Source organism: Marmota monax, unplaced genomic scaffold (genome assembly GCF_021218885.2).
Source record: "Marmota monax isolate L192 unplaced genomic scaffold, Marmota_monax_Labrador192_F-V1.1 WCK01_AAM20220418_F8-fsc00024, whole genome shotgun sequence".
NCBI lineage: Eukaryota > Metazoa > Chordata > Mammalia > Rodentia > Sciuridae > Marmota > Marmota monax.
In genome coordinates this window covers 24,701,602-24,721,193 of record NW_026695224.1, presented here as the reverse complement: position 1 = coordinate 24,721,193, position 19,592 = coordinate 24,701,602, and the positions used below count along the sequence as shown (strand labels likewise).

Sequence of the window (19,592 nt, the reverse complement as noted above, 5' to 3'; positions counted from 1 at the left end):
TGGGCTTCTTTTCCAAGCGGTATCGATGCCACCCAGGTGGGGTGCCCGAGGCCAGGACTTTGCGGGGTGGCGATTATCTATCTCCTGGCCCTGGGACAACCTCCTTCCTCACTGGTGGGGATCCCTGATGCCTGGGTAGTGCATAGGGAGGCATATATTTGTACGTGGGCCATAAGTAGCAGCAAGTAGTCTGTCTTCCTAGAGACTCCAGGCAAGTAAACACTCATGGGTTATCCTAGGCTGGGGTTCTGGAAGAGCAGGTATAAGCCCCTATTCCAGGAGCCACTGGGAGCTGGTCAGGCCAAGGCAACGCTTCCCAAAGCCTGGGGATAGGTGAACCCTGGCCTACAGGAGTGGAAAAGTTCTTTCAGCCAAACTAAGTGTTGGGGCACCTGTTCCTCTTCCCCCGAGTGCTCTGGCCTTTCCTCTCATTCCCCAGTGATCTGCAGAGTGTTCAGCAGAGTCCCCTTCATCCAGAAAACCCTGAGGCTCAGCTCCCTTGGGCCTGATGGGGACATGTTCCATTGCCCAAGGGACTCATAATGGAAGTCAGATCAGGATATGAAGAAAGGCAGGGTTCAGGGTTCTAGGGCAGGCCAGAAAGGTGTGGGTCCTAGAAGTGGAGAGCTGGGCCCCAAGGACATAGCTCAGGTCAGGTGAGTGTGCAGGCCCAGTCCTGGGGGTACAGACAACACACTCTGGGGCCAGCAAGAGACCAGATCTTCTGGACAGATGAGGGCCTGGGGCAGCTGCAGTAACAGGTGGGGCACAAGTGCCAGCAGGGAAGGAGTAGACAGGTTCGAGTTAAGGTTTCTGTCATATCTTTATTGGGGTGGGAGTGGGGAGGGTGCACATCATTCAGTAGAGACCTTTGTGCTGACCCCTGTGTGCACATGCATACGTACACACACGTTCATGTATGTATACACAGGCACATGAGACCAAAGCTCTCGGGGCTGAGGTCAAGCTCTTTTCACAAGGGGGTATTAGAAGTTCCGAGACGGATTCCAGAGGATGGGTGGTCTCTGAGGCTGTGGCTCTACCCTGGTGGAATGCCAGCTGTCTGAAGCCAGCGTGCAGCTGACAGCACGGAGAGGAGCTGGGGTGCTGCAGCCTCACCCACTCCCTGCCTTGGGCTGGTGGTCAGGCCCAGCCCTGCTCCTGAGACAGGTCCTCAGGCTCCTTGGGAGGGTATCCTGAAGACCCTGAGTGCTTCACGGGCCCCTGGTTGGTTGGGCTCTTCTCCATGCCAGGTGTGTCAGAGGACAACTCTCCGGTCCAGGTGGTCCCCACGCCCACTCCGCTGGTGCCTCACTTCCAGATGCTGGTTTTGGACCTTCTCAAAGTGCTGCAGTAGCTCTGCGTAGTCGATGCTGGGCGAGTCGCATTTCTGGGACTTGGGGGCTGCCTTCAGACTGTCTCTGAGGAGGAGTGGAGGACTGAATCAGCGTCTGCAATACATGGGGGCTCCTGGTGGTAGGCAGTGAGAATGGGCAGAGCTGCAGGGTGGTGGGGCTCAGCCCCTGGGAGTCTGTCTGCCCCCTGCCCAGTAACCCCTCTCTAACAGCCAGTCCCCCAAAGCTGGGGAGCCCCAGGCACACCCCCCTCTGCAGTTGGTGGGAACTTGGATATCACTCCCAGGCTGTGGGTTGGCAATGGCGCCCAGAGCAGGCATTGCATGGGGAAGCATTTCCTGTTTATGAGTGGCTCCCTTTGGGGTGAAAGCCAGGGCTAGCAGCCAGCCAGGAAGCCAGCTGGGGCCTGGAACAGGGTCTGGGGAGAAGGGGGAGGACAGCCTGGCTCTTTCTCTAGGGCAAGGCTAGGGCTGGGGACAACTGGGATCACTGAAGTCTCTGATGGGCCCTCACTTGGCAGGACATTTGTTTTTGAGTTTTTGGGCCTTGAGGCCTGCAATTACTCCTTGTCCCTGAGGAAGAAGAGCTGGTCTCACCACTAGATATGCTGATGGCTGTTGCTACCACCCTCCTGTTGTTCTGTACAGCAGCACGGGTTGTGGGCTGCATAGCTACAGTGCACACAGTGCTCCCTGATTGTACAGTGTGGTAAGTAGCCCCGCTGCCCTGCTCAAGCCTGGTGCTTAGCTTACAAGTGGGGACCGGATCCCTTTGGACCTGTCTCATTCCTAACCATCCCTCCAGCAGTGACTCGTGAAATGTTCTGCTGCTGTCTCCTTTGGCCTCACTGGCTTGCAGAAGTAGATCTATGGCGCCTTGTGATCTGGTGGCCTTGGCTAAAAGTCTCATAAAGACTGTGGGCTGCACAGCTAAGCAGAAAGTTTCTGGGTCCTGAGTTCATGATGAGACCCCCAATATAGAGGTGTGTGTGTGTGTGTGTTTGCGCGCGTGCGTGTGTGTGCAGGCAGCCGCTGCAAGCAGGAGTGAGAGGCCTGGACCCACCTCAATAGGATCACTTTCTGGCCAACTGGGCATGCCAGTGTCTCATCTGTAAGTGGGAATTGCCATAAGAGCACTGGGATGATAAGAATTTCTCCAGACAGGACAACCAGGAGCTTAGCTTGGTGCCCAGATCCCATCCAGCTCTGAGGGGTGGCTGCTGTGTCTACAACTCTGTACCTCTGGGGTGAGGCTGGCCAGGCTAGCAGTCCAAGGCTGTGCACACTGGCTGTTCAGTCCATTTTGGGGGAATTGCAATGGAGCTCCACCCAACACACCCTCACCAATGAGCTTGGCTCAGCACAGGAAACCAATGGCCAGAAGTCTGATGGCATCTGAAGCTCACCAGGATGTGGGCAGGGGACTACTCCCCATAGCCGAGATACTGTCTGGAGCTGGCCTCCTATGCCCTGCCCTACAACTGTTCCTCCTACCCTTCTGTGAAAGATATACCACCTGAAGCCTCTTGGATGGTATCAAACCCTTGCTTCCTGGGTCAGGGCTCAATATAGATCTGAAGCAGCCAGGCTGGGGTTCACTCTAGGTGGCCTGACTGTGCATACTGCTGCTGCCTGTGCCTTTCCTGGGAATAGGGAGGGATCTTCCTGGCACAGTACCCTGTGGCCAAGGTGCCAGTGCCCCAAGAGAGCAGCAACATGGGATTCTGAGGAGGCTGAGGGACACTGAAGCTCTAAATCCAGGATGTGTCCAGCTGCTCCCTAACCCACTTAGGCTGGATCAGGGAAAAGGTGTGCAGACCTGGAGAACGAGGCCACAGGGATCATCTGATGGGGGGGCGGGGGGACCAGGGATCTGCAAGCTGCTCCCAACAATATCCCCAGTAAACCCGAGGCCTAAGGTCCAAGGCAGGGACTGAAATGAAGGGTTCTTTTTTGGGGGTACTGGGGATTGAACACTGAGCCACATCTCTAGGGGCACTTGACCACTGAGCCACATCCCCAGCCCTATTTTGTATTTTATTTAGAGACAGGGTCTCACTGAGTTGCTTAGCGCCTTGTGCTTTTGCTGAGGCTGGCTTTGAACTTGTGGTCCTCTTAGCCTCTTGAGCAGCTAGGATTACAGGTGTGTGCCACTGCACCCGGTGATGAGGGCTTCTTAATGAGATGCTGGCAATGGAAGGCAAACCTCAGGATGATGAGCACCGAAGAGACAGGAGTAGGGGGCTGGGAGGAGTGGGCTGCATGAGACTTTGGCAAGTGATAGGTGGACCTTTCCTGGCCTGAGGTCTTGAGTGCAGGGTAGGGTGTGTCCCCTTGGGAGTGGAGGACACTGCCTAGGACCTCTGAACATGGAGGGCAAGGCTTTTCCCCTTGCCTGTTATGGGCATGATCACTGCTCAGGCCCTACATTTTCTGTTTCCAACCACCTGCAGGTACTGGGTGATGGGGACACTGACAGCATCACAGAGCCAGGATTCCAGAACCCAGAGCTGGCCCTTTCTCCTGTCACTACCCGTGTACCTGTCACCAGCTTTCAGGGGTTCCCTCTTGCCTCACTGAGGACCCCTGAGAGTGGCCTGGAAGCCTGGAGGGGGTGGGGGCAAAATGCATGGGTGGGTGAGGAGCAGAGAAACTTCCTCAGCTGTTCCCAGCACAGGCCTGTTGGGCAACTCCACATGCCTGCCAGCTGCCCGCCCCACCCTGGGCTGGGTCTGTCCTTAGCCCCCTTTCCAGAGTGTGAGCTGTTCTTTAGTGCCCAACCCTGCAACCCTCTCCCCCAGCTCTCTCTGAGGCCTCTTCCTCATCCACTGCCTGTGACTATGTTCTCTTTTCCCAGTCCATCCCTACACCTTTGGTGCTGGGGATAGAACCCAGGGTGCTTTACCACTGAGCTACCTTCCTAGTCCTTTTTATTTTTTTATTTTGTGACAGGGTCTTCCTAAGTTGCTTAGGGCTTCGCTGAGTTGCTGAGGCTGGCCTTCAACTTGCAATCCTCCTTTCTCAGCCTTCTGGATGGTTCTTCTCAGGCCCTTTCAAAGAATGGCTGGGAATTTAAGGTCTGAAAGGCTGGGAAGAGCCCTCTTCTCAACCACATACCTATTTATTACAAACGTTCATTTACTTATAAAGAAACCAGTATTCCAAAAAGGGTATGGGGCTTGTCTGAGGCCACAGAGACACATTCTATGCCAGAGCTCAGACGGGATCCTAGTTGAGGACTGTGTCATCTACTGACTCGCAGAATCAGAGAATTCAACCCCTTTGCTCAAGACTTTCTTGACTCAGACCATAGGAGAGTTTGAAGAACTACTCATTTTTTTTTTTCCAGCTTCCCTCTGCAAACTTGTTCTACCTGGATTGGGGAGAATGGGGAAGGGTCTGAGCACTGAGAACCTTCACTCTCCTCCCAAGACAAGAGGCAACGTGCAGAGCTCTTGGAGTGGCTGTGGGTAGTGCAGGGCTTATAGCCTGGCCCAGGGGCCACCAGGAAGGCAGATTCCCCCAGGGGAAACCCGTGGTCACAGGAAGGAGCTCTCCCTCCTTCTTCCTTCCTTCATGCTATTCCTTCCCCTCCTAGGTGCCTTCTAGGGAGCCCCTAACACCTACAGGACATTAAAAAGGCAATGCAGAGGCCAGGCTGGCGAGGTGCTATGTGGCTTCTGGGCCTCTCTCCAAGTCCCTGGGCTGGAGGTGCTCTGGCCGGGGGGATCTGCATGCAAATCCAACCCACCAGTGTCCCTGTTCCCCTGGGACACTCAGAACACTGAATGTTGGCTCTTGGGGATTACCTGGGTGGTACCCTGAGCTACGAGATGGCAGCAGCAGAAGGCCTAGCCTGTCACCTAGAAAGCTGCTGTATGGAGAAAGGGGCAGGAAGGCAGGATCTGGGCCTCATCTGGGAGACCTATCAGACCGTGGCTTCTGCGGAGGCCAGGCTCTGGGGCAAGGTGGCAGGAAACTAAGCCCAGTGGTCCTGAGGGCATAAGGACTTTGGTCAAGGTCTGAATCTGGCAGGTCCACCCCAAGGCTGCCTACGTCCACCCCAAGGGCAAATGCCCGAAGTCTTTTGCTGGAGCAAGGCGCCGGGCCTGCCGAGTGGCTTGCACAGCCGAGGGGGATTCTAGACACACAGGGCATCTGATGCAAGCTGGGTGCGATCCAGTCAGCGTAAATCTTCTCAGTGGCTCTGCTTGTTTCCATGGTGACCTGACAAGTGAAATTTTCCATCTCGGATGCCAAATGCCTGTGGATGAGGCAAAGCCTCCAAGGGTTACCAAATATAGACACAGCCCAAGAGGCTCTGGGGCCAGGGCCAGCAGTGGGTTCAGGGTGGGAGCGTGGACCCCCCTGCCCAGAGGATGCCATTCTGGGCCTCTCAGAGACCTACTCTTCCTGCAGGCAGGACCCCAGCAGGGTAGCCATGGGTGCATCCTCGCTTCCCGTCCCACCAGGTATGTTGCCGGGAAGGTCCCAGTGATGCTGGGGTCTCTGTGTCCCAGGTCTGAGTCTGTGTTGCAGATGGGTTGGCATGACTGTCTGAGGCCAGGGGGGGTGCCCACCCCTGGGCTCTCTCTGGCTTCCTGGTCTGATTGCCATCTGCACTATCTGTCTCATTCCCCTACCCTGGAGCTCTCTCCAGGGGCCTCTACTCGGTGACTCTCAGTTCCTAGACTGAGTCCTGGTCTCACTAAGTGCCCCCACCCCTGCATGGAGAAGACCCTGCTGCTTGTTCACCTTGTGAATAGTGCCAGAAACCCCCAGCCTGGGGCTCTGCAGGACCTAAGGGCTAAGGGCAAGTGGCTGTGGGTGGATGGGGCCATAGTGACAAAGGGGTGGGTGTTGAGGCAGGGAGACTAGGTGGTCCCTTGTGTACCCCCCCCCCACCCCGAGCGATCATGGATGCTGAGGGCAGTGCCCCTGGCCCAGCACTCACTCGGTCTGCAGCAGCTCAGGGTTGGGCACACACTGGAGCCGATGAGAAAGCAACTGGAAGGCACTGCTCTGGGGCAGCAGCATGAGCAGGCCATATAGAGCCTTGATCAGGTATGGGTTGTTCTTCACGTCCAGCAGCTGCAGGCGCAGATCTGTGGCAGGGAAGAGGGCAGAGGCCAGGGGTCAGAGGTGAGAGATCCCGGAGCTACTGTGAAACTGAAATACATGCAGCCCAGATCCCCTGCCCAGCCTGGCTGGGAGAGGGCCACCCTGGGTACTATGGACTCAGCCTGCAGGGGCTGGCTGAGCGGTTGTGGCTTAGATCTAGACAGGGGCTCCTCCACAGCCAGCCAGGCCTGCCCCCTCCTCCGGAAGTGCCTTAGCCATTTCTGTGATTTCATTTCTCTTCCTACCTGGCCACCTGCCGGTCTCATCTTTTCAGCATTCCCCTTGGTCTGAGGACCCCCAAACCTGCTGCTTGTTCCCCCTGTCCCTGTGCTCAGCTGCCTCCCTGGTAATAAGAGGTTGGGGGCTTGCAGAGTAACAGATTCCCCAGTCAGTTCTGCACGTGCCAGCACGTGAGCTATAAATAGGGCGAGCTGGAAAGAAAGACAGTGGATTAGGACAGCTTTAAGGGAGGGCAGGATGGGAAAAAGCTTTTGTGTGTAGCAAGGCACATGCCAAGCCTGCAGTGTCTGGGAGGTGCTTCTGGATATCTAACTCAGAAACAGGCTGCTACGACCTCCCAGAGGTCCCTGCCCAGCACCCATTCTGACCTGGGGTGTCCACCGGTGGCCTGCTGCATTCCAAGGCAGTTCCAGCTTCTCTAAGGCCCAAAGGGGAGACTGGCCTGGAAGCAGGCCTTTACTGCTCTCCTCTGAGCCTGTGCAGGAGGATCACTGGCTTCTCCTTTCTGTGTCTCTGGGCTCCATCTCAGGCACCCTCTGTGGACAAGCCACACCTTTTTGGAGTGGCCATGCCTACCCAGCAGCAGGCCGGTGGGACGCTGGGAGACTAAACCGTCAGTCCTTGGAGCCAGGAAGTAGGGGAGAGGCCTCCCACAGTCCTTCCAGGAAGAAGTCACAAATGGTGACCTGACAATTGTCCCCAGGCCTGGTCTATTGATATTGTGAAATACACATTTGGTACTCATCCCAGTGTCCTGGCACACACTTCCTTCTGAATGCTAATGAGGCACCTGATGGCAGACAGGCCCTTGGTAGCTTTAGGATGGGGCTGATCACTTGAAAGGCAGGAGTGGAGAGGACTAAGGGTTGAGCCGATCACTAGCAGCCAGTGATTTAATCAAGCATGGCTAAGTGATGAAACCTCCATAAAATCCCAAAGGACTGGGTTCCAAGAGCTTCTGGATAGTGGGATGTACAAAAGTATCTGCAGGGTGGCACGGCCTTCCTACACCTCACCCCACATGGCTCCTCATCTGTGTCTCTTGGAATACCCTTTAGGAGTAACTGGCAAACATGTTTCCCCAAGTTCTGTGAGATGCTCCAACAAATTAACCGAACCCAAGGCTGCACTGTAGCCAGTTGGTCAGAAGCACAATGAAAGCAACCTGGGGCTTGTGACTGGCATCTGAAGTGAAGGGGAGCATTTTTGGGAATCTGAGATCTGATGCTGTCTTCAGGCAGTTTCAGAACTGAATTGGATTGGTTGGATGTCTGGCTGGTGTCTGCTTCATGTTGCTTGCTTGCTGGTGGGGAGGAATTCCCACACCTGTCAGAGTTGTAGAAGTCCTCTGTGTTGACTGGTGATCAACAGAGGAAACCTGTTTACTATCCACATGGCTTTAGAGAAGCAAGGGACAGTTTTGAGTCATTTCCTCCATTGGGAGTTGGGGAAGCTGGGACTGCCTTGTGTCAGAGCCAGCCACCCACCAGCAGGGTCCAGGCCACTCAGCTGGGATGGGTGCGGGTCAAAGCCAGGCTTGCGTCTCTGCTGTCAATGCCTTGCCCACAGAGGTCCTTGGCTGAGGAGCAGGAGCTGGTGGCTTCTCCAAGGTTAGCCTGGACCTGACCTCAGATGCAGTCCTGCCACAAGGAACCCTCAGGAAGTGAGAAGTCAGGCCAGGGCCCCCTTGGGACACAGCTGCAGGGCACTCTGCTGACAACAGGTCTCCTTCTTGTTCTAGGACCTGGGTCACTGGACCTGCTGCTTTGAGAAGCTGGCTCTCTGAATGGAAAAGAGGAAGCCCTGAGCCCCTGCATTTGCTTTGGGCTCCAGAATGAGGGCTGATGGCTTAGGCTGGGTGGACCAGAGGTGCTGCCAGAGTGCTGGGGGCCCAGGCGGCCTGGCCTGGAAGGTGGCCACTAGCAGGGCTGCCCTTAGCTTCTCTACCCCATGTGTGTCACTCAGAGTGTGGCCTGCTTCGGGGAGTAGGCAATGCCTGTGTCGAGGTGCCAAGAGCTGTGCTTACCCCGCCCGCTGCCACTTTAGCACATCTAGCCGGGGTGTTACTCGGCAGGCAGCTCCTGCCCGTTGGCTCCTACTACAGCCATCTCTTCTTTCAGAGAGGAGGGCATGTCTCCTGGGCAAAGAGGAAAACTGGCAGGGTTGCCTGGGTACCCCACAACTACAGAAATGCAGGGCGGAGGGCAGCATGCTAGGGATAGGTGGCTGGGGACAGCCTTGGGTCACGGCCTGATATTAACCTTCAGGTGGGTTTGTGTAAGCACTGGACCATGTCCAAGAGACCCACCTTGAAGAGAGGCAGGACCAAATTCTAATTCCATGTGCCCCAGTCCTGCTCCAGCTGGCCTTTCAGCCTGGTCATCCCCAGCCTTACATTCTTGACATTCCAGAAGCATCCCTGGGATGATCCTCCCTGTGCAGACTAAGCCAAGAGTCTGTCTCTGGGCTTGGCTCCACCCCACCTACTCCAGGCCAGCTAACAAAAGTGACAGAGTGAGGAGCCTTACATGTGAAGATGGGACACTCAATCAGCTGCACCAGTTTGTCCACCTCGGTGAGGAAGTCCACTGTGACCTCCAGGTCCCCACTGGGTGGACAGTCAAGGAAAAGTCTCCCCAGTGGGCCAGCATAGCTGTAGAGTTGGGCCAGGCTGGCCATACCTTCCCAAGAGCCGGCAGAGGCTGGACTGCAGGGGCTTGAGCCCCAGCTCAGAGCTCCATACATCCCTCCCACTTGGCCCTGGTTTCCTGGGCAGAGCCTGGCTCTTGCTAGCCATAATCTGGCATACAAAGGACACTTCTATTCTCCTCTTTTCCTGTCTGTTCCTCCTGTGTGGGTGCTCGGGTTCCTCTCTGGCAGCTCTCTTCTCTTTGCCCCTGTGACTGGGTTGAGGCACCAGGAGTGGTACTGGGCCTGGAGAGGCTCTTTATCATGGTCCTGCAGTCTGCAGAGGGAGGGCTGGGCAGGAAAGGCCCATGTTTCTGAGAGGACAGCCCACCACAGGCCAATGTCAGGGCTGTAGCAAGCAGTGAAGCTGGGCAGTGGCTTCCCGGTCTCTAGGTCACACAAGTGGCCAAGAGGAGCAAGTTCAGGTTGTGGAAGGAGAGAAGACACCCTGAAGGGAGCCAGTCACAGCCACATCTGACTTCCGCTGAAGCACCTCACGTCCCTCCTTCCTCCCCTAGCTCCTGGCCCATGAGGAAGGTGGCCACTTTTGCCTCCTAAATAAAGCTCTGATCCACAGTCACACCTCAGGCTCGTACTAGAGGTTAGTTTGCTTTTCAGCATTAAAGAAAATCTGGCCGCGGCCATGGAGGTCTTCAGTAAGGTAGGTACTGAGGTGTGCGCCGGCTCCCCCTCTTGAAGCTTCCTGTCCAGCCTGTTTTCTCTCACTGGGTCATCCGCAGAGCTTCCCAGGCCCTGGCTCTGTGGCCTTGGAAGGTCCCAACAGCAGAGCTCAACTTAAAGACCCCACCTAGGCTCTCCTGCAGCAGCCCGGCGTGGTCTTACTCCCAGGCCTTGCCCATCCTCTCAGCCTGCACAAAAATGGTGCAAACTGTGATGTGAAGGCGGCTCTGAGATGGCCGTTCGCTGCAAACAGCATTCTCCAACACGCCCCTCACGGTGCCCCTGGTGGGGTGGCCCAGGTGGCACAGCCCTGGAGTCAGAGGGGAGGGCGGGGCAGGAGTATGGCAGGCCCCCTCCTAACTCTCAGCCGGTTACCAAACGGAAGTGTGAGAAAGGATACAACTTCTGGATGAGGTCATAGGCGTGCCGGTAGTTCTGGGTAAGGAAGCAGAGGGACACCGTGGTGACTGGGTTGTGGCACCAGGAGCGGTACAGGCAGCAGAAGAGGTTCTGGCTCTCCTGGGGAGAGAGCTGCAGCAGTTAGGAGGTCCTGCCCTTCCACTCCAGGTGGACCTGCAGAGAGAAGGACCTGGAAGGGCCTGAGAACTGGGGGCCCTTGGGAGCAGCCAGGGTGCCAACTCAGCACCCTAGCTGTTTGGCAGCCCAGCTGGGAACAAGCTGTCACAAAGGAAACGCTGACAGCTCCTCCTCAGACCCTGTCATTACCTCCCAGCCCCACAGAGCCACGTGGTGGCATGAGGGCCTGGTCGGAGCGAGCCTACCCTTTGTGCTGGCGTTTCTGCCCCTGGCAAAATAACAGTCATTGTCCTCCCCAGAACTCTGTGGTCCTGGAGTCTGGGAGGCTGGGTGGTGTGGGCCAAGAAGTTTCCCCTGGGGCTAGGAGATGCTGGCTGGGTCCTCCTCTCTGTCACCAATGCCATTTCCTCCCCGCTGGCAGCCCACCTTGTATGTTTGGCCTTCATCGGACACCAGCCCAGAAGCCCACACTCGGAGGAGTCCCTACCGCTAAGAAAAATTCTTAAGCCCTCTGTATATGTATGGAAGGAACCACAGGAGGAAGGCAGGGCTGTGGCCTGGATCATTCTGAGCTCCTTGGCCCCAGACGCCCTCAGATATGGGCTTAGATGTCCTTGCGACTCCTGGGAGGTGGGTAAAGGCAGGATCCACAGGGACTGAGCTGGGCAGAGGAGCAGAGGGGAGGTGACCAAAGCCCAGATCGGGGAATAAACCCCTGGAGCTCCTGCATCAAGGACGGTGCCAGCCCCTGGTGGCCTCTGCAGCCTACTCCCTCCCTCAGCTGGGATAAGAGGGGCCTGATGGCTGTCTCTCCCTGTCTTGCACAAGTACCTCCCTATTTTCTCTGACTAGCCCTTGGGTGTCCTCAACCAAAGGACTGTGCAGGCAGCAACATAACACCCTGTAAAGGTCTTTTATGAGACAGAATGTGTCCAGCTTTGGGAGAGGGGCCAGGGCAAGGAGAAGGGGAAGAACAATTAAGCCCTAGTTCCCCCGCAGGTCTCTGATCCAGAAGCCTGACCTAAGAGGTGGCCTTGCCCAGCAGGTGGGCCCTGAGCCAGGAGAGCTGTGGTACCAGGTGGAGTCGGGTCAGTGAGTAGAGAAGTCAGGGCTGCTGGTGGGTCAGGCAGGGCACATGGACCTTGCACAGGGCATGGAGCCTTCTGCGGGCAGAAACCTCAGCAGTGTGTGACTCACTCCATAGCTGGCTGTTTACCCTCCACATTCTACCCTGGACCAGGGAAGACCTTGACTTCATCTCTGTTTCCTCTTGGGCCAGGCTGAGGGGACACTGGGTGCCTGTTTGCACATGGCCTAAACCAGGGGTCAGAGCCCATGGGCGTGGAGTACCAGAGTCTTCAGGTCCTTGAGCTGATTTCTTAGCTGGAAGAGTTCGGTAGAGGTGAGCAGGATGGTGTTGAGGGTGTGCACCATGGTAGAGGCAAACTTGAGATCCTCCTCCCGGAGTAGGATGTCCGCCATTGAGTGGAAGATGTTTTCTGCGTTCAACAGGAGACAGAGCTGCCTGGAAAACAGGGAGAGCGGCACTTATGCTTAGGTCACCCTGGATGCCTCTGGGCCTCGACCTGGGGAGCCTCCTCCTAGGGGTGCTACTACCCCTTAGCCACATTCCCAGCCTTTTAAAAACTTTGAGACAGTTTCACTAGGTTGCCCAGGCTGGCTTTGAACTTGTGATCCTCTTGCTTCAGCCTCCTGAGCCTCTGGGATCACAGGCGTGTGCCACCATGCCTGCTAGCATTCTTATTCTTGTTTTTGCAGTGCTGGGGATTGAGCCCAGCACCTTGCACATGCTAGGCAAGTGCTCTACCACTGAGCTACACCCTAAGCCCTAAGCCTCCTTTTCTGCCTGGGCAGATCTCCTCTTCATCTGAGAACTTCTTCTCACATGGGTCACTGTTACTGTCCCCTCACAAAAGCCTCTGAGGTCAGGGGTCTGTGTTGCTCATGTGCATCCTCTGCTGGGGGGACAGCTGCAGACGCAGGGGCTTGGTAGGCACCTGTGGGCTGAATGGCCCTTATGACAGCTTTATCCTCAGAGTATAGATGAAGAACCTGGAACAGGGAAGTGAAGTGGCTTTGCCAGGGTGGCAGCATGAGGGGGACCAGCCCTGGCTCCACTGGTGCCACAGGCCATGTTTCTTCTCTGAGTCCTGGGGGTGGGACTGGGCTTGGTGGAAAACAGCCTCCATGCTATAAAAGAAGAACCCAGGGAGTGAAGGAAAGCAGGTTCTCCAGGTCCTGAGGCAAGGGGATGTCAACAGTGGACAAGGGGGTCTTGAGGACAGACTCAGAGGAAGCCTGTTGACCTGTTCATTGGGCCACGTGCTCTCAGAGGCCCAGCCTTGAGGGAAGAGCACTTCAAGGTTACCTGGGCAACAGCTTCCCAGTTGGGTGGGGAGGCAGGACTGGGAAGAGGACAGGACTGGTGAGAGGGTGGGTAGGTGGCATGGTATTTTTGTTGGTGTGGGCTGATGGCCCATGGCACCTTGCCCTTACAGTCTCCCATCTGGGGCTGTCATCATCTGCCTGACTCCTAGTCACTGCCCCAGGATAGCAACACCACACACCAGACACCAGACACCAGACAAGGGGTTAAGGCCTCAGGGTCCTGCGTGCCGAACAACAAGAACCACATTTTGAGGCAACATGCCTGAAACATGTCCACTTCCTCCCAGGCAGTCAACTCATCTGGAACTCTGGGAGCATTATCAGGAACTGGTTTCCTGTTCCCTTTGAATACCAGCCATGGCTTTGGGACCAGGCTGGAGAAGATTCAGCCCCACCCCCAAACCGGGAAAAGTCCCCGAGCATTTGGTAATGGAGAGGACAAAGCACGGAGAGCAAACAGTGGGCAGGCCGTCGGCAGCCTAGCCCCAGCTGGAAGCCACAGGCTTGGGCAAGAGACCACGAGAGAAACCCAACCAAGGCCGAGGCACAGAGGAGCTGGGTGGTGTGGGGGTGGGGGGAAGTGGACAAATGGACAAGGGGCCACTTCATCTCTGACTCACATACTGGCCTGGGTGGCTCTCCCAGCACTAGGGGGTGGGTACAGGCTTTGGAGCCTGATGGCTCAGGCCGCCAGCTGTGTGACCTCAATGTCTCTGCGCAGCAATGTCGTCAACTTTTAAGTGGGGCAATGCTTGCCTGTAAAGTGGGGGAAATACTTAGTGGTCAGACATGTCATGTGAGATGCCAGTGTTCAGCATGAGCACACAGGGGCCAGGGCCCCCAGTGTGGAGGTGACAGCCGGCCTCCTTCCTTACGACTTGGGACAGTACTTCCTGTCCCCTCTTCATGCTCCCACCCCTAGATGAGTCCTGTCTCCAAGGCTGTGGGACAGAAATGTTCCAGAAGGGCAGGCCGGGGTGGAAGGGGAGTGTTCTGACAAATGGTCGCAAATGCCCGTCGCCTGCAGCTGCTGCCGTCTCCATGACAGAGGCCAGCAGCTGAGCTGCTGCCAGGCAGCGCTCTCCAGGAACCTCAGGCTGGCCCAGCCCAGCAGGGACCTGCAGCAGCTGGAGGGCAGGGGTGGCCTCTCGTGAGGATGAGTCGTCAGTTTCTGAGGGGAGGAGGGACAAGAGGATTGGTGAGGAGAGGCGGGTGCCAAGGTCTCCTGGTGTCCCAGAGAACCTAGGGAAAGGGACACGTTACAGATCAGGGATGTTTTCTGGAAACACTTTTCTTTTGTTGCTGGTGACACGACCCTCTCCTGGTTTTCCTCTCGCCTGACTGCGCCCCTTCCTCTGAGGGTGGGGTGTCCCTCTGCTCATCTCTGGTCTGCATCTCCCAGTGGTCCTGATGGGATTCTGGATATGTTCGGAGTTGCCTGGTGATCAGGGGCTGCCCTGGCCCCAGCCCTGCTGAGCTCTGGGTGGGACAGCACTTGTCAGGTGGATGGCCCTGCTCAGCCATCTACAAGGCATTTCAAACTTTGTAGGACCACAACCCCATTCTTGGTGTCCCTGGAGACTCCCTTCCTGTCTCAGTAACGACGTCACTGCTCACTCAGTTGCTCAAGCCCAACCCAAGGAGCCCTCCTCCATCACTCGGCCCTGCCATCAGGCCATTAGGTCCAGGAGCCTCACCTTCAGAGCACCTCCTGCCTCGGCCTCCTGGTCCCATCTTAGCTACCATTGCACCAGGGCAAGTGCCAGCCACGTCTTGCTGGGTCTCTCTCCTGCTATTTCTCTCACCCTCCCCACACAAGCTGGGGCCATCCTATGGAATGCACGGCCAGCCCTTGATCTAGCCTCGTCAGGGGATTCTTCCTGGATCTAACACAGAGCCCGGCTTGTCCTGTCCTTCACTGGGGATGTCCCAGCCTCTCGGGCTTTTCTTCTGTTCTGGGTCTCACTTTGCCTGCTGTGCCTAAAGGCTCTGCCATGGCCTGGCCCATGGCTGGCTCCCTACTGTGACCAAGGTCTCAGCTCCACCCTGAGTCCTGGGGAGGCCACTCTGATGTGCGCTCTCCTCCCACCAGCCCTTTCTAAGAATGGGACCAATGTCTTTCAGAGTGTCAGTCACTATGTCACGTTGTGTCCTTGTTTGCTGGGTTCCTGTCTCACTCACTAGAATATGAGTTGCAAAGGCAGGGCCTTGTCTGTGACCCGCGTGAGCCTCAAACCAAGAGGGCCTGGTGTCCGACAGCCTCTCCATCATCACTGTTAGGTGTCACTGAACAAAGGGACCTTGCTTATCTTAGAGTCTTCATGCTAGACTCCATTCCAGCACGTTCTCTCTGCTCACCTCAGTCAAGTTCCTGCACACTGCCCTGACATTACACTTTCGCCCTCATGCCCACCAGGCCAGGGCCTCTGGTGAGGGGGGCACATCATGGTGGGAGCACATAGTGGAGCAAACCACTTACATGAGAAGGCAGAAAGCAGAGGCACTGAGGAGAGAAGTCTCACAATCCCCTTCAAGGTCATGTCCCCAGTGACCTAAGACCCTCCCACAAGGCCCTACCTCCTGAAGGCTCATAGCAACTCCCAGCAGCACCACTCCGAGGACCAAGTCTTTAACATGTGGCCCTTTGGGGCACACTATTCACACTCAAATCAGCACCTCCTTGTCAGGAGTTCCCCGCTGGAGACAAGACTGCAGAGGGGAGGGAGAGCTAGGAACAGGCACCAGAGCGCACAGTGTTGGGGAGCCTTCCAGCATGCTCTGGACATTCGCTGCTTCCCTGGCCCCAGGAGGGTACTGGGCAGAACCAGGAAGGGCTCCTCGGGGGTCAGTGGCTCCCAGGGCTATGTTCCTGGCAGTGCCAGTCCTGTGGCTGTGGCAAGGGGAAGAGAGCAGAGATGAGGGCCAAACTTGCTTCACCCCAAGACATTCTTGGTTTGGGGACATGGAATCTCCCAGGATGCAGGTCACAAAACCTCAAGGAGAGGAATAATAGTGACGGTTTTAGCTAAGTCAGGGCACCCTGAATAGACGACACGTGCCATGTGAACCTCCCGGGATCCAGCCAGGCAGTGATGGCCGGGAACAGCAGCTCCTATTCTGTTCTGGGTCATCACCAGGTACACGGCCCTGTCCTGGGTGCCCAGGGCAGAGGGGAGGTGGAGGGGAGGCTGAGTCTGGGTCCTTCAGCTGGACCCTGTCTTGGAGAGCTCTGAGGTCACAGCAGGATGCCAGTATCTACTCTGGGATCAAGAAGTGGGGAAGGAAGAAGGGGGGTCCACTTTTCATTGCAACCGCAATCCATGACGGGATCTGCACAGGCAGCCTCAGTTTCCACGTGCCTGGCCCTGGCTTCTGAGCCCCTCCTGTGGCTTCTTCTTCTTTTTTTTTTTAATTTTTATTATTGGTTGTTCAAAGCATTACAAAGCTCTTGACATATCATATTTCATATATTTGATTCAAGTGGGTTACGAACTCCCATTTTTACCCTCCTGTGGCTTCTTGCTGACTCCTCACACAACCCGGGCAGGCACAGAGGTTATAGGATTAATACCCCCCTGAAGAGGAGTCTGAGGTTCAGAAAGGACCCACACCATCACTCACACAGCTAACCAGGGGAGGGGGAATGGAGATTCAGAGCTGGAAGAGTCAGCTTCAGAGCCCAAGTTTCTCTTCAACACTCTGTTTCTCTGGTGCCCATCCCTGCTGGGTAGAGGCCTGGCAGATGGCTGCCTCGCAGGGCTGCTGCGTCATCACTTCTCTGTTGAGCCCCAGCCCGGCTTGAGCAGCCTGCCTGGCTCTCAAGCATAGTGTCAATAATGGAACACAGCTTGCAAGTATTATACATTTGCCCATATTTTTTCATACCCACATTAAAGTGCTATTCATCATGAGACAATGGCCTGGAAAGTGCTTGGGGACAAGGCAGAGAGGTGGGGTGGGAGGGATCCTGAATGAGGACACAGGGCACCTCTTGCGCCATCTTGGAGGTGGACAGGATGCACATCCATATGTGCTGAGTTGGTAAGAGACCTCTGGTGTGCAGCCTGACCAGGGAGTGGGGTGGGGAGGAGGACAGCCGTGGCCAGGAGGGAGGAGGCACGACCATCAGGAAGGGCTCCCCACTTGGCAGTGAAGCCGTGGGCCTTCGTCCGGGCTGCGCCGGGGGGCCGTGGCTCTTGCACACAGACTGGAGCCCCGATGGTCATGGCGCTGCCTCTCCCTTTGGGCCGCCTGCTGTAGCCTGGACCGTTGTTCCCCTCCTCCCAGGTGTGGTTTCAAGCTGGGAGCAGCAGCTTCTCATTGCTTCCTCTGCCACATACCAGGAGTTCTCAGAGGAACAATGTGCCCACCCTGAACTCTCTAGGACCCAGGAGAGGGGTCGTCGCTTTCCCTTACCAGCTGAGACAGTGCTGTCTTGCTCATAGAAATGTCTTTCTTTGGGGCAGTCTCAGAAGACCAAGGCCTGGATGTTACTGGGACAGGCACAGCACTCTGAGGCAGTGTCTGCCTGGAAGTGGCTGTCCCACACCTGCCAGCTGCTGTGATCCTCTATCACTGTCTTCAACCACTGACACTGGTTAAGCATCACCACGCACCAAGCTCTAGGCCCGGACTGCTGCTTGCCTTGGCGACAGCCCAGGACAAAAGCTGCTTTGCCAAGTACTCTTTGGCCTTGTGGGGCCTCATGCCTCTGGATGGCCCTAGACTAGACAGTCACCCTGTAGCCACATGGCTGTAAATCAGCAGAGGGACTGCTCTTCTCTGTTCTGTCCCAGGTTGTAGGAAAGGGGCCACATGCTGCTTCTCCTCCAGGGACCTGACAGGCCAACTCAGCATAAGTCAAACCTTGGTTTGGAGGATAAGACCTCCTGGTGGCTTTAACCCTCAACTTCTGGGGTTCTGCACAGAGCAGAAGAGCTACCACATGGACACCACTCTCCATAGGAGCAAGGGCTGCTTCTGCAGCCAAGGGCTTCTCTTGGCCATTTGGCTCCTGAGGCTGAGGGGTCATCCTGGGGGCCTGTGTGGAGCATGAAGAAGTCCATATGGTAGTGGGAGGATTGTGGACAGGTCCTTTCACAGTGGAACCACCCTGGGTGCCTGGAAGTAGGGCAGGGCAAGGTGTGAAGGTATAGGTGCTGGGAACAACTGGAGCCCCCAGTGGGAGAAGCTGGGAAGGGCCTCCTTCACAGCACTATCTGCAAGGAGCAGGGGCCCCAAACTGCAATGAGGGCCCTAAAGGGAAGAGGCCCAAGTTCACAGGACCCTTGAAGGGTAAGAATTCCACCAGGCTTTGCCTGGGGAATCTCAACTTTGCCATGTGGCTTCAGGGGAGACTTTTTCCCATGACCCTACTCCTCTGCTCCGAGAACAGGATGAGCAAAACCGCCAAGATCAAACATGGCCTCCCCCAGCCACACTGTCAACAAATAATTCCCTGGTCCCTTGGCCATTTGCTCGTGACACTCATGCTGACTCCCATTTGTGACTCCTCTGGCTTTGTCACCCAATAAAGGTATGCTGACACCCCACCACCCCTGCCTACACTGCGATTGCTACAACACTGCACGAGGACCTGAGGGTGGCCGGGGAGGGAGCCATTCCACGCACAGGGCAGTGCCTGCTGCTGCCCGCTCCCTCCTGCACTCCCTCCTTCCTCAGGCCTGGCTTTTTTTTAGGGAATGACAAGAGGCAGAAGCAGATGAGGCCTCTGACCCATGGAGGGGATGCTGGGTGAGCATTCAGCCTGGGCGGACGGGAGAGGCTTAAGCTCAGGAATGCCTGGGTGCCAGCTGGCCACACAGTGTGGGCCTGCAGGGTGCCGGGCACGGCCTACTCCTCTGGCAAGCCAACCCCAGGCTATTACAGAGCAAGGTGTGGGAAGGGCACCAGAGGGACCCGAGTTGAAGGGGAAACGGAGGTGAGTGATCATCTTCCCCTGGACATCTGACATTCTCTACTGTCCCAAACAATGTCACCACACTAAGAAATCCCCTAGCAGAGCACAGAACAGCTGGCCTGTGGGGGAGAGACTCGACTCAAGTCTCCTGAGCGGAGCTGGCGGTGCTGAGCTGGGAGTGGCCACCTCCTGCTGCGACCTTTCCAGTTGCTATTAATACCGTCCAGGTCTGCTCCAGCCCTCGCTTGCCTCTCAGCACCAACCGGCCCACAACAAACAGAACCTGCAAGCCTCAGCTGGAGGAGGACAACTCAGCCAGGAGGGAGGGCATGTCCCAGGCAGGGTGGGTATGTCCCAGCTCTTTAGTTCTCCCTGACCCTCTCCCACTGTCCCTGGTGCAATCAATGGAACCAGTCCCTGAGAGGTGTCTTGTTAGTGGTACATGAGAAGCAGGGTCTGGATGACTGCACTGGCAGCCTCCTGTTAGACTGCCAGTGATGTCTTCTGCCTCCTCAAACTGCTCTAAACTCTCGATTTGGGGTCTGGGGGGCCCCAATGCTGCCCTATCTAGCTCTTTGTGCCTCTGCTTCTCTGCTGTCTGGCATTGGAACCTCTGTCTCCTACTTAGGCAGGACTGATTCT

General features: G+C 56.4%; 1 protein-coding gene across 4 annotated transcripts in view; it reads right to left on the bottom strand.

Moving 5' to 3' along the window:
- Window positions 1-804: 804 nt before the first annotated feature.
- Vac14 (VAC14 component of PIKFYVE complex) overlaps window positions 805-19,592 on the bottom strand; it is a 102,729-nt gene continuing 83,941 nt past the window's right edge. Inside the window, exons 15-19 of one of the 4 annotated variants that reach the window (XM_046434628.2) lie at window positions 11,972-12,146; window positions 10,485-10,615; window positions 9,244-9,323; window positions 6,309-6,459; window positions 805-1,470 (exon numbers count right to left, since the gene is read on the bottom strand). In XM_046434628.2, coding sequence (XP_046290584.1) covers window positions 1,341-1,470; window positions 6,309-6,459; window positions 9,244-9,323; window positions 10,485-10,615; window positions 11,972-12,146 — 667 coding nt within the window. In that variant the 3' untranslated portion in view covers window positions 805-1,340. The remainder of the gene's footprint in view (window positions 1,471-6,308; window positions 6,460-9,243; window positions 9,324-10,484; window positions 10,616-11,971; window positions 12,147-19,592) is intronic. The other 3 variants (XM_046434626.2, XM_046434627.2, XM_046434629.2) reach the window with 3 other exon arrangements.